Genomic DNA, 14966 nt, shown 5'->3' with positions numbered 1-14966 from the left:
TACTACTACTACTACTACTACTACTACTACTACTACTACTACTACTACTACTACTACTACTACTACTACTACTACTACTACTACTACTACTACTACTACTACTACTACTACTACTACTACTACTACTACTACTACTACTACTACTACTACTACTACTACTACTACTACTACTACTACTACTACTACTACTACTACTACTACTACTACTACTACTACTACTACTACTACTACTACTACTACTACTACTACTACTACTACTACTACTACTACTACTACTATTAATACTACTACTACTACTACTACTACTACTACTACTACTACTACTACTACTACTACTACTACTACTACTACTACTACTACTACAACTACTACTACTACTACTACTACTACTACTACTACTACTACTACTACTACTACTACTTCTACTACTACTACTACTACTACTACTACTACTACTACTACTACTACTACTACTACTACTACTTCTACGACTTCTACGACTACTACGACTACTACGACTACTACGACTACTACAACTACTACTACTACTTCTACTACTGCTACTTCTACTACTAGTTACTACTTCTATATATCTATGATTATAATTATAAATCATGTTGATTATATTATTTTATGAAAAACGTATGTTGTAAATTTTCTTTTGACTTACATTGAATACTTCTGGCTGAGAATGAATCTCAACTTGGTATCTGTGAACACAGAAAGAAAAAGCAAAGAAATAGCAAAGATGCATATACGTGTGAGCGGTGGGGTGGTGACACATGGGCCCTAGTTTACTAGGCAAAGGCCGGACGACGAGTAGGGGGCGGGGTATAGATGTTATTATTTGGTTTAAAAAAAAAACAATAAAAAAAAACATTACAACCCGAGTGAAACATGAATGAAATGATTGTCCGATCCAACCAAGGAAATAACTGTATATTTTCTAATCGAAAGTGCCTATTAGACCGAAGACCCACAAGGAAAAAAAAACAATATGAAATAGTCGGTACTTATTTATTATGCCTATTGGCATAGAATAACATTTCTAAATTCATTCAGGAAATATTATTCAATTGAGATGTAAAAACTTACTCATTGTTTAAGGCAATAGCATATGCATAGTCATCTGTGTCCATGCCGGGTTGTGATCTTGGTTCCCTTTTCACTGGAAAAAGAGAAGAGAAAAGGATATCGAATACTAATTAAACTCATAAAGCGTCAAATCCACTGTACAGAGTGCTAAAGATGCCCCGAGAGTTAAGGAGAAAATATAAAGGTTTTGAGCAAAATTTTAAGAGATAAAACAAAGATATAAGTTTTTATTTTTTTCAGGAAGGCTCACAAAAAATAGTAGGGCATGCATAAGCAAAAGATCTTGATGAAAGTATTTACAGACCTTTTGGATATTCCCGAGGAAAGTTTGACAAGAAAAAAAAAAAAAAAAGGGGGGGGCAACACTTGGGTTTTAACGGCATATTTACATTACAAATTTTAATTGTACCTCTCAAGGGGGGGGGGGGGATCTGCCAGTGATTATAATGATATTAATAAACGAGATATTGTATAGGGAAATCCACTTGTCTAGCGAGTTGGTGGATTTTTCTTTTCAGGGGGATGCTGCCTATAATTTTATCATAAAAGGGATAATTTTGGTGAAATAACTGTATTTTCATCACCCCCCCCTGCGAATTCTATTTAATATCTGGAAAATTCGATCTTGTAGCGAAAGATTTACTGATCACCGAGTTCCAAAGACTCTCTCGCTCCGCTCTCTCGCATATTTTCAACATTGACCCTTACTATTACTGAAAACTTTTCATAAACTTAGCTCCTTCATTCGCGACATTACACCACATTTTTTATTTTGATTTATTTACTTTGACTATTGAGCTCTCCATGAAAAATAACGTCTTAACACTAATAAAACATTTTTATTTGTGTTTTTCTGAAAGTAATACCACCAATATTTTTTATTATTATGCTTAAATATGAGATTTAACACGTTTAATAGAATATATATTTTGTTTTTACCTTTTTGTGAACGGCAACAACACAAAGGGCTCACTTTCGTAAGAAGGTTTCCCATTTTACGTTCGTAGGTTGAAAGTCTACGGATAGTAATGGCAAAAATTTGCTTAGAAACGATTTGTTTCATTTGCTAGAGGCGCGCATGATAAAAACTGGGGTCAAATCATTATTACGTCACGACGCGCAATTACTGCATTGTGATTGGTTGTAAAAGGAATACTCGCGATCCCTATTGTGACGTTCATTGCACATGTTCGTCAAATCTCTTTCCTTTATCATGTATGCCGACCAGAAGCGGATCTAGAGGGGGGGTTGGGGGGGTTGCAACCCCCCCCAAAAAAAAAAATCCGGGGACCATTTTTTTAAATCTTATCTTTTTTTTTAAACTTGTAATTTTATTTTATTCTATTTCTATGTATTTATTTCATTTATTATTATTATTATTATTATTATTATTATTTCTTTTTGGGGGAGGGGGGGGGGGGTGGGCATTTTCACACACAGATTTTCCATTTTTTTTTAATCTTATCTTTTTTTTTAAACTTGTAATTTTATTTTATTCTATTTCTATGTATTTATTTCATTTATTATTATTATTATTATTATTATTATTTCTTTTTGGGGGAGGGGGGGGTTGGGCATTTTCACACACAGATTTTCAAAAATTTTCCCTACTGTGGGAGGGGGGACACCCCCCTCCCACACCCTCCCCCCTCGCTCGCTCCGCTCGCTTGGACTAGGTCGCTACGCTCCCTCGCATACCACCCCAACCCCCCCCTTTATAAAAAGCTGGATCCGCCCCTGCCGACGATACAAATATTGTTTATTCTGATAAAAATATTTATCATTTGTGTGAAACCGTAAGTACTGAACTAACAAATATTAATTGTAAATGGTTTTGTGCAAACAAGCTTATTATTTACTATAAACAATGCAATATGAAAATGATGACTATCTTCCTATTTCTCTTTCTAAGCGCAAGATTAAACTTCTGAAAAAGGGGCATTTTGATTATTAAATTAATATCTTATTTGTTAATCTAACAAGCCTAATGAGAGTGCGAAATCTGTTAATATTATGGCTTGAAAACTGGACATTTAAAGCACTTTTGTAATTATGAATAAGATGCATGATTTAATATTATTCGAGCGCAAATCGCGAGCCGAAATTTTTGATAAACTGTCCTGGAATGGGGATTTTAAGTAGTATGCTTTAGAATTAATATTGAGATATACACAGTGGCGTAACTACGGGGGGGCATGGGGGGCACGTGCCCCCCAAATCGGCTGGCCAAAAAAAAAAAAAACGGGAGAAAGAGAAAAAGAGGGAGAAAGTGAGAGAAACGTAGTGGGAAGGAAGAACTTATTGTTAATTATGTTATATTATATTATAATTATGTTATGTTATATTACATTAAAATAAAAAAATCATAACCGTTTATGAAATATAATTTGCTCAGGGCCTATGTCTTCATTGTTTCTGATGCTCGCATTGTCTGTTTAACGATATATATAATCCTGTTGTACTAAAACCTCCCGTTTTCAAGTCAATATACACCAAATATATTTCCTCGCACTTCGAATTATTATTGTTTTATGTAGTAAGATATAATTTTAAGGTCTTAATATATATAAAACATTTCCCGTCCGTGCTTACGTTCGCATTAGTGGATTAGTGAGATATGTCTGCTCTTCATGAATTCCTAAAATTAGTCCTTAAAATGTCCCTTTTTCTGATCTGCATATCAAAAATTACAGCGTGCGCTCGCATCATTTGGTTAGTGAAATACGCATGGTCTACTTGAATTCCTACAAACAAGCCTTAGAATGCCCCTCTTCAGGTGTGAATTTCCTAATTTTTCTCCTCGCGCTTCGCGCTCGCAATATTTGACTATTGAGATGCGTATGATAATCATGACTACAATGACTACAAAAAGTATGTATTTAGGTGTAATTCTAACAAAATCAGCATGCACTCGCACCCCCTGGATCCGCCAATGACCCTAGACGAGTGCACCACCGGTGGTGTACTGGGTGGTGCAAGCTTGCCGAGTTTTGGCAGGCCGATTTTATACGCACAGAATCTGGACAAAATGGCAGCCTCCAGTGTGAAATGGTAATTATTTTCAAAAGATTTTATTAAGGCTATTTTAATCATTTCGATTGATTATCCCGTGAATTATTAGTAAAATTGTGTAATTTCTTACAAGGCTCTAGAAACAGGCTTGGTAAACGTTTGTAAAGCTCTGAAAAATGTTGGTAAAATTATAGTAAACTGTAGTGTGTGTCCCACCCATTAATTATTGTGTTTGTCGTCGCACCAAGTTTGGAACTCGTTCAGTGTAATACGTAGCCTTGAGGACTCCATGTCTGATATTTTTTAATATTTTGACATATACTTCTTCAGACATGGAGCCTTGACACTCTTTTCATAGACGCTGCAGCGAGACCTACCGTAAGGGCACTAGTATTCAACCCGTTTGGAGAGTTTCCTCAAATAATATAGAATTCTGAAATATAGAAATTAGAATTTACCTGAATTCCAGACCCGTCTTATTTCCAAGAGCAAATGCTGGTTATTCTTTTTCCGTTATTTTATCTTCAACCCGTTGACTGTGTGCGCGGGCGATCGAATTATATGGCGATGGTTTTTGGCACTAGTATTCAATCCGTCGGCACTAGTATTCAACCTAGCGATGAAAGATGGCCCTGTCTTTCAATCTGGCCTTGTCCCATCCGACTATGGACTAGACCAATTGAGATGAGACCAAACAGGGAATTAATCAAAGCCAGAGACTTACATAAATCTAGATCTAATTTAGCAATCTAAACCATTTTGAAATTAGCCATCTATCATCACTAGGTTGAATACTAGTGCATTTCAGTGCAAAAGGTCATTGCCGCATAATTCAATCCTCCGCGCATACAGTCGACAGATTGATAAAGAAAATACCGACAACAGATTACACTGGAAATAACAAAGGTATGAAATTAAGATAAATTCCCTATTTCTAAATATGTGGGGGAATTTGTCCAAATTTTTGAATTATGCCGGGTTGAATACTAGTGCCCATAAGGTACACACCCGGATGGTTTTCCCTAGGAAATCCATAATTAGTAACTTAGAGGGTGAAATCGGTTTGTAATGGTGAATTTTAAATTTTTATTTATCTATGAACTAATGTTGTAAATCGGATCAAAAATCAGATCGAAAATCGGATCGGCAGTTAAGCTTCTAAAATCGAAATCGAATTGAAAATCGAATCGGCGATGTTTAAAAACAAAGGAATACATCAAAATGTGTTTCGCGGTCGCGCGCATCTTCCTGACAAAGTCACAAAGACGAATGCATTGGAATGGATGTCGCCAACATGCGCGATCGTTTGGAACATGTTTTAAAGCCAGGGGTTTTGAGGTGTTATTGCTTTAAAATAAACCGAGTGATTGTTATTAGAAAGATAAACGAAAGACGCATCTTCCGAGCAAAGGCGCAAAGGAAAATAAAATGAAAATATTTCTCATAGATCACAGGTTAATGAACGATCGGCGGGACATCTTTTAGAAGTACTTTTAGGTGCTAGCGATTTAGAATTATTGGAATGATCTCTTACGACGCATCATCTTAAAGTCGCAAGTGCAATTAAAATGAAGTAAAAGACGCAAGCACGCACGATGATTTGAAAGTTCACGGCGGGGTCTGCTATCACCACGAGGTTGAAGAGAAGATGTCTATCATCATAAAGGGGGTAAGAGAGTAGCGCAGTGAGCTCCGTCGGTAATACGACCTTTCAAAGTTCACGGCGGCATCCGCTATCACCACGAGGTTGAATATAAAATGTATATCATCATAAACGATGTAAGAGAGTAACTCATTAAGCTCCGTCAATATTACAGTCTTTAAAAGTTTATGGCGGGGTCCGCTATCACCACGAGGTTGAAGAGAATATTTATATCATTATAAAGGGGGTAAGAGAGTAGCGCAGTGAGCTCCGTCGGTAATACGACCTTTCAAAGTTCACGGCGGCTTCCGCTATCACCACGAGGTTGAAAATAAAATGAATATAATCATAAACGATGTAAGAGAGTAACGCAGTGAGCTCCGTCGGTAATATAACCTTTCAAAGTTCACGGCGGCTTCCGCTATCACCACGAGGTTGAAAATAAAATGAATATAATCATAAACGATGTAAGAGAGTAACGCAATAAGCTCCGTCAATAGTACAGTCTTTAAAAGTTTATGGCGGGGTCCGCTATCACCACGAGGTTCAAGAGAATATTTATATCATTATAAAGGGGGTAAGAGAGTAGCGCAGTGAGCTCCGTCGGTAATACGACCTTTTTAAAGTTCACGGCGGCTTCCGCTATCACCACGAGGTTGAAAATAAAATGAATATCATCATAAACGATGTAAGAGAGCAACGCAATAAGCTCCGTCAATAGTACAGTCTTTAAAAGTTTATGGCGGGGTCCGCTATCACCACGAGGTTGAAAATAAAATGAATATCATCATAAACGATGTAAGAGAGTAACGCAATAAGCTCCGTCAATAGTACACTCTTTAAAAGTTTACGGCGGGGTCCGCTATCACCACGAGGTTGAAGAGAAGATTTATATCATTATAAACGGGGTTAGAGAGTAGCGCAGTGAGCTCCGTCGGTAATACGACCTTTCAAAGTTCACGGCGGCATCCGCTATCACCACGAGGTTGAAAATAAAATGTATATAATCATAAACGATGTAAGAGAGTAACGCAGTGAGCTCCGTCGGTAATACGACCTTTCAAAGTTCACGGCGGCATCCGCTATCACCATGAGTTGGAAGAGAAGATATCTATCCTCTTAAACATCGCCATAGATAATACCGCGTCTTTCTCCCTGAATAATGCGACCTCTAAATAGCTAGCACCTCAAAAACAATCTTGAAATATGTTCTGAGCGATCACGCACTGTAACCAGATCTACGCCGATTTTTTATTTTCGATTTTTTTCCTTCAAGGGGCATGATCGAAGATCGGCAAGTGATTGCCGATTGTGGTGAAATCGAATGGAATCGGTTGCCGATTGCAAAATCGGTTACAAGCTTACTATGAACCTTCATGCGCCTAATGTGTATAAAGGGATAAAAAAATTTCACTATAAATGGTAAAAATTTGACGTTTCTTACCAGACCGATCTCGTGTAGATCCCTCGATCCGTTTGTCAACAAAGCAAATACAATAGACCTGACCCTTGAACCGCTTCGTTATGACGTACATCCGATTAGCGATGCCGTTTTGAAGAACAATTCATATATAAAAATTATTATTTCACAAATACTAAAATTTAATATGTGATTATAAATAATTAGTAGTATACTAATTATAATCACGAATTAAATTTTAGTATTTGTGAAATAATAATTTTTATCTATGGTAGATGGACTTGGGGACCTGCATGTTATGCTGCAGTCGGAGGTCACATGGTAAGGTCAAAGCCTCAAAGGTCATTTTCAGGTCAACGCTAAAGTTTACATGCAAAACTCTCTTATGACACATAACTCTGCAACGGTATGTCACTTTTCGACCAAAATTTGGTTGTAGATGTACTTAGGAGACCTGCATGTTATTGTGTTTGGAAGTCACATGGTATGGTCAAAGTTCATTTTGACGTCAACATTAAAGTTCATGGGCAAGACTCTTATGACAAGTGTTATTCCATCCCAGTCATTTCTTTTGTATGATTTCGAAACTTAAGTGATATTCCAAATTTCAAATTAATGGCACCAAACAAGACAGGAGATGGATGTGCAGCGATATAAATTAGATAAAGTTTTGATCGTACATACGTATGTCTTTTGCATACAGAATGGCATGAGTTTGATGCCTGCCCCTCTGAGCATATACTTGCCAAAAATTGCTTGCTGAGATTGAAAATAGGATCGCTGATGTATATCGTTGAGTATGAAATAATATTAGATATGTTAATTATATCATATATGACTGTCTGTAACAGGTGCATCAGTAATTTTAAGCGGGCAAACATTTTTCAACTTGCCTGATTGGGCAAGCAGTTATTTTTCAAACAAAAATGTCCACATTATGATTGAAAAATATACGCAATTAATAGTTTCATGTTGGATGCATTCAAATGACCAGAAAAAATAGATATTTAACAAAGAGAAACCAGTGAGAAAAATGAATGTAATCCAGTTGCGCAAGTAGCTTGATAAAATTTATAGTTATTTCAAATGTACATGTATTGTGTTACTCAATCACCGGCAAGTGTTCTTTTCTGAACTTGGTCAAACATTTCGCAAGGCTTTTATCTTTGTATGCAACTATTCTGAATTTCTGATTGGTGAAAATAATATATGTGCCTAATGTACCAGAGGGGGTCTACCTGTATCAAAAATTGTTTTAAGTAGCCTTCTTGGACTCTTGTTGGATACATGCTGTGCAGTTGTGATTCGCCTAAATGTAGGGCAACGCTGCAACGAGTTTAGTCAGCTGCATGGGAATGAGACATTCACTATTAGCTGCAAATCTGTGAGAGCAGGGAAGCCTTTTGGGCATATTTTCTTTTCTTGATCTACAGTGTACTCAAAGTTAATTGTCATGGACTTTGGCCATTCTTGTTTAATAAATTTTATTTAATGGTCTTATTTATATCCACAGCCTAGTCCAAGGGCTCATCAAAAGCCACCGGATCATGCTTTTCTCCAAGAGCTACTGTCCATTCTGCCTGATGGCTAAGTCCGTCCTACAAGAGGCTGGTGCTACTAAGGTAAAGGTCTTGGAGATTGAAGAAAGGACAGACGAACAGGATATCCAGGTGAGGCGGATAGAGTTAACGTTGAAAATGGCTGGGAAGGTTCATCTCACACTGACACTGTATTGACTTGTGGTGGTTTAACTGTTTAAAATCTGTGGGCTATGTGTGGTGTAGTAAGGAGAAAGTAGTAGTTTTTGGGGGTGTTGAGAGAAGGAGATGATGGGAAGCAGCTAGGAGCCATAGACAGATTTCCAGCATGAATAGGGGACACTGCATAACATTAACACTTCTGCTGGGCAAGATCCTGGACTGGTGGATCAGTTAATGACAGGATGTGACTACTCAACCACAACCAGAACACCTTTAATCCAAGCAGTAATCTTCCACGCTCTCCAACTAATACACTGCCATTCCTACACATAAAGGATGGCTGGTTCACAACAAAAGTTTGGAAGGATTATTGATATCAAAATCACTACTTTTTTTCCCCACACAGAGCCCAAAGATTTTTGTATACAAAATGAACACCTTTTAAGCAGTTAAAGTAGGAGATAATGTTGGTAGTGGACCAGTGGCGTAATGAGCAAAAAATATTAAGAGGAACAGACATGGCAAGCGGAAACTGTGGACCTTCTTGATAAAAAAAAAAAATTTTGTGATATGTTCTTATGATTTTCAGGAAATTATACTATATTTCATTTTTGTCTCGCCTGCATAGCAGAGCGAGACTATAGGCGCCGCTTTTCCGACGGCGGCGGCGGCGGCGACAGCGGCGGCGTCAACATCAAATCTTAACCTAAGGTTAAGTTTTTGAAATGACATCATAACTTAGAAAGTATATGGACCTAATTCATGAAACATGGACATAAGGTTAATCAAGTATTACTGAACATCCTGCCTGAGTTTCAGGTCACATGACCAAGGTCAAAGGTCATTTAGGGTCAATGAACTTAGACCGTGTTGGGAAAATTATTTTCAAAATCTTAACCGAATGTTAAGTTTTTGAAATGACATCATAACTTAGAAAGTATATGGACCTAGTTCATGAAACTTGGCCATAAGGTTAATCAAGTATTAGTGAATATCGTGCTAGAGTTTCAGGTCACGTGACCAAGGTCAAAGGTCATTTAGGGTCAATGAACTTTGGTCAAGTTGGGGGTATTTGTTGAATTACTATCATAACTTTGAAAATTTATGGATCTAGTCCATGAAACTTGGACATAAGGTTAATCAAGTATTAGTGAACATCCTGCCCGAGTTTCAGGTCACATGACCAAGGTCAAAGGTCATTTAGGGTCAATGAACTTTGGCCAAGTTGGGGGTATTTGTTGAATTACCATCATAACTTTGAAAATTTATGGATTTAGTTCATGAAACTTGGACATTAGGTTAATCAAGTACCACTGAATATCCTGTGCGAGTTTCAGGTCACATGACCATGGTCAATGGTCATTTAAGGTCAATGAACTTTGGCCGTGTTGGGGGTATATGTTAAATTACCATCCTAACTCTAAAAGTTTATGGATCTAGTTCATAAAACTTGGGATATAAGAGTAATCAAGCATCACTGAACATCCCCTGTGAGTATCGGGTGACAAAACCAAGTCAAAGGTCAGTTAAGGTCAATAAACTTAGGCCATGTTGGGGTAATTGTTGAAGTGCCATCATAACTTTGAAAGTTTATGGATAGAGTGAATGAAATGTGGACATGGGTGTAGTTGACAGTCTTAAGTCTCCATTCAAATGTCATTTATGGTCAATGAACGTGGTATTATGTCATTATATGAATGATGTTTTTGTGAATGATTATTTTATAGTAGTTTTCAAAGTTAGCACTGCTGCTATATTAAATTGCGTAATGCAGGCGAGACTGCCAGAGGCGTTCCACTTGTTTGTTCTTTCCTTTTCTTTTTCTTTCTCCTTTCTTTCATCTTTCTTTCATGGTCATGATTTTTTTTTTTGAGGCGGGGTAGCCAGATAGCCAAAGCCACTTTGGGTGAATCTCAAAGCAAAAGGGGGAGCGAACTGACCAACACTTTGTGTTGTTTCTCATCGACTAGTCTTAAAAAATATACATTTTAAAATAACCATCAATAATGCACAGAATAAATTAGTCTATAATTTTATTCATACAGAGAAACTAGAATCTGTTTGATCTTAAAGTACTTGTTTTGCTACTTGGTAACATAATTAGTGTGATATGAATGTACTGAGTAGTGAATTTATTATTCAAGTGGGCCTATATTACATGACTACTCAGCTCAGAGTGTTGCTTTATGCTGACCAGATATAGGTAGTCGATGACTCGAGGTGGTGCTATTAAGGCTACTAGTTCGTTTCACTTTTGAAAACTTATATCACATGACATATAGGAGCTGCTCATGGGTGATGTCACAAAACAATGCTCATGTGTGATGTCACAAAATCAAATATTTAAAAATTAAGATCTTTGTTATCCTTTTATTTATTTTCATCAAACCTTCACCAATGATTTTCTCTATTTTTTTCTTCTTAAATTAGTAAAAACAACTTATTGTCAGGGTGAACTTCCCCTTTAAAAGCATGTAGTGAAGAATGATTAAAGACAAGTTCACTTTAAAGTATCAGTTGACATTAGTTGGATTCAAATAAATATTGAGTGTAGTGTTTGGTAATCAAGCACAAGAAAATACATATTACTGTACATTTTGTGAACTGAAACTACAAACCTTGTTTAGTTATTAATAGCTCTGGAGACAGAGTGTGAATTGCGCCATCTATAGAAGAAAATATTGTAGTTGAAATTATTTGAAAAGGCTTGTTGATTCTTACCACAGACCTCTATGCAGATCAGTGTTCTTACCACAATTATTGATTTCATATCATATTTGGCAACGTATTTAAGAGCAAATAAAACTATATGGTTTGAGATTTTTCAATTGATCCTAAATGTTATGAAACCAAAGTAAAGAAAAATAATACTAATTGATGCATGTATGGTATTGTTGACAATTTTGAGAATCAAATATCTAATACGTTTTTATTTTCAATCGAAAAACAATTATTTGCTTTCTCTGGCCTACTGATTAAGTGGAGGGATTCTATGAATGAAGTTCCACGATCAAGAAATTCAAAGAAAAAAAAGAATTGAAGATGATGAAAGGGAAAAGCATGAAATTGTTTTCAGGGTACAGTGTATTACATGTATGTCACAATCCGTCACAAAATTAGATTTTTATTTTTAAAAGCTAAATATTTGTGCTCACTTGTGTCTACTAACATTTTTTGTTCTTCACAAACCATCTTCTGCCCACTCTAATCTTTTGACTCATAACACCACTGTCTGTTGGTGTACATAGATATTATTCACATAGCACTTTTTATTATGAAAAGCAATACATTTCAGTTCTACATATTCATATTTCAATAACAGATGCCAGAAATCACAACAGCAACAATACAGCAGTCTCAGTTGATTGCCTTTATATTCATTATGAGATAGTTAAATTCCTTCCAAAAGACCTGTCACTAGTATTTCAATTCATTATGTTTGCTATTAAACAGCGAAGGATGTTGAATTTGAAAAAAAAATGTGTACAGTAGAACTACAAACTTTGCAATTTTAATTGAAAATTTATCTTGGCCGGTTGCTTGTTAAAAATAAAATATTTTTGAATTGTTTTCTTTTCAGTATCACACCATTTCTCAAGTATGGGATGGGCTCAAAATTCAAATTTTCACATAGAATCAATGGATTGAGAGGGGAAAAAATCAATGGCCCCAGGCACCCTGAACTTTTGTAAATTCAAATGTTGGATGATACTCATTATTCAAATTATTGACCCTTCGTCAAAGCTTTCAAAAGGCTTTAATAGTGTCTTTTCTTTTCTATTGACTCTCTCCATCCAGGATGTTCTTCTGGACTTGACGGGTGTTAGGACTGTTCCCAGTGTGTTCCTGGACCAGGACTACCTCGGAGGAGGAACCGACCTACAAAGGATGATGGAAGAAGGGCAATTACAGAAGCTTCTCAGGGAAAAGGGTCTTTTGAACGGTAATGGCAGCTCTGCAGACAGATAACACAGATAAGCAGAAAATGTCAACTAGATATTTAAAAAAAATATTTGGTTTCAAGGGACTTTTTACACACTCTCTTTCCACATTCAACACAGTCTCTGCCATTACCTCAGTTACACCAATTTTAGTACAGGGTTCTACTTAAAACAAGGTAGAAGCTTTGACTTTCTCAGGCTTTGTTGTTATATATTATTTGTACATCACCAAATTAAGCCCTTGACTACTGACTTCTGTAATCACATAGGCTTTATACAGGGCCAGCTTGTCCCTGTATGGCGCATAAATTCTTTTTTGAATGAGAGTGGCGTTAAAAACCAACCAACAACATCCATTAGACATTGGGTGAAAATAGTTGAACAATGGTTCCGATGTTTAATCATTAATGAATTATTTGTTGACAATGACCACATTTTTGTCTTAAATGTGATTTTCTGATGGATGATTTACCGAAGAAAAAGACTGCCTACCATTACCTCTGTACATGTACTTCTCCTTGGTGGTCTTTAAACACTTGATTCAGTGATGTACCAAGACCTTTATAGACGTTGTCATTATAATGTGATTTCACTATTGAGGGTACATTTAAAGCTTCATCATACACATAACTCACTGACTGACCCACTGAGTCAGGAGAGGGGCAACTTTTACAATGTGTTGGGGAGAGATATGAACGCCTAACCTTGATGTTGAGATCAAAAACTAAATGAATGAATCATTGGACCATGATTATTCTAAAATTGATTGAAAGTACATGCATTTCGTTGATGAACCATGGTCAATCGAGAGGGCCTTTGATATTGCAGTAGTGGTTTGAACCAATAACCTTGAAACAGAAAAGTGAGCAAGAGCTATGTGAATGAACTGCTGGATTGTGATCATTCTAAAATTGATTGAATGTGCTTTTGTTTAGCGTGGGATAACTATGTTTTATCTGGATAAAGGTCTTCAAAAATACATTAGGAAGGGCTTTGAATCACTGACCTTGAATCTCACAATCAAGAGTTAAGGGAACAAACCACTGGATCACAATTCTTCTAAATATTGATTGAATATATTGCATTGATTAATGAACTAATTTATCATCATGTGAATAATAGTGATAATCTAAGTTTTTAAAAATCAGATAATGACACTCAAGGTGTACATTGAAAATTGGACTACTTACACACTTAAAATGTTGGGCAACATAGTGTCCACTGTGTTGGGTAATGTAGGTTGGTAAAATATATATATTCTGGGCAATTATTATCCAATTGAGCAAATTTATTACCCAATTATTAGTTTCTATTACCCAATTTGGACAGATTTTTAACCAATAGCTGTGTGGACAGTACTATGTTGCCCAGGGATGGTTAAAAGTTGGGCATTTTGTGTCCAACTATTTTAAGAGTGTACAATGCAAAACATGAATTAAACAAATACATAGAAATAAAAGTAATTGATAGACAAGAAAATTACAGAATCAGTTATCAGTTGGAGATCAAAATAACAAGGAAGTCCACATCATAGTCTTGCTTCATGAGGTGAGTCTTCAATACCACCCATGAACATCTAAACTCCCTTTAAAACTTTTAGCATGCTCAAATTTAGGTAATTTAGCAGATGAGAAATGAAAAGCTGATGCTATATTAGAAATAAAACAAAAGAACAATTTCCATAACGTATTGTATTTTCCATTAGTGCAATGTAATGTTACAATTATTTTAAACTATTTTGAATATGTGAAGATGTAACAGTAACACTAAGAATGTTTTACAGAAAGCTGTAATGCACAAAATATGTATAAAATATCAACAATGAATATTAAATTTTATCATAATATGATTTTTCCATGGCGGTTCTTGGGTTTTACGTAAATGTGTTTAATGTGTGTGACATAATCTCCTGCTGATATAATCAACTCAACTAGAATTGTAGACACATAGGATAGAGGGGTACATGTATATCACAATCAGTAAGTTTTAAATGATTTTTGTTTTTTACCTGTAAACAAAACAAACAAACCAAACGAACCAAAAAGCATTCGAGGAAGAAGGCTTAGTTTAGCTTAAAGGTCAAGTCCACCTCAGAAAAATGTTGATTTGAATCAATGGAGAAAAATCAGACAAGCGCAATGCTGAAAATTTCATCA

The 14966-nt window shown here is 36.0% G+C and overlaps 1 protein-coding gene across 1 annotated transcript; it reads left to right on the top strand.

Annotated features, from left to right (window-relative positions):
* The first annotated feature begins 4073 nt into the window (after window positions 1-4073).
* Window positions 4074-14672, top strand: LOC129260123 (uncharacterized). The gene is made up of 3 exons (XM_054898168.2): window positions 4074-4146; window positions 8683-8839; window positions 12668-14672. The coding sequence occupies exons 1-3, from the start codon at window positions 4124-4126 to the stop codon at window positions 12836-12838; spliced, it is 351 nt and encodes a 116-aa protein (XP_054754143.2). The 5' UTR covers window positions 4074-4123; the 3' UTR covers window positions 12839-14672.
* The last annotated feature ends 294 nt before the right edge of the window (window positions 14673-14966 follow it).

Source organism: Lytechinus pictus, chromosome 5 (assembly GCF_037042905.1).
Source record: "Lytechinus pictus isolate F3 Inbred chromosome 5, Lp3.0, whole genome shotgun sequence".
Lineage (NCBI taxonomy): Eukaryota > Metazoa > Echinodermata > Echinoidea > Temnopleuroida > Toxopneustidae > Lytechinus > Lytechinus pictus.
This window is presented reverse-complemented; position numbering and strand designations above follow the sequence as displayed.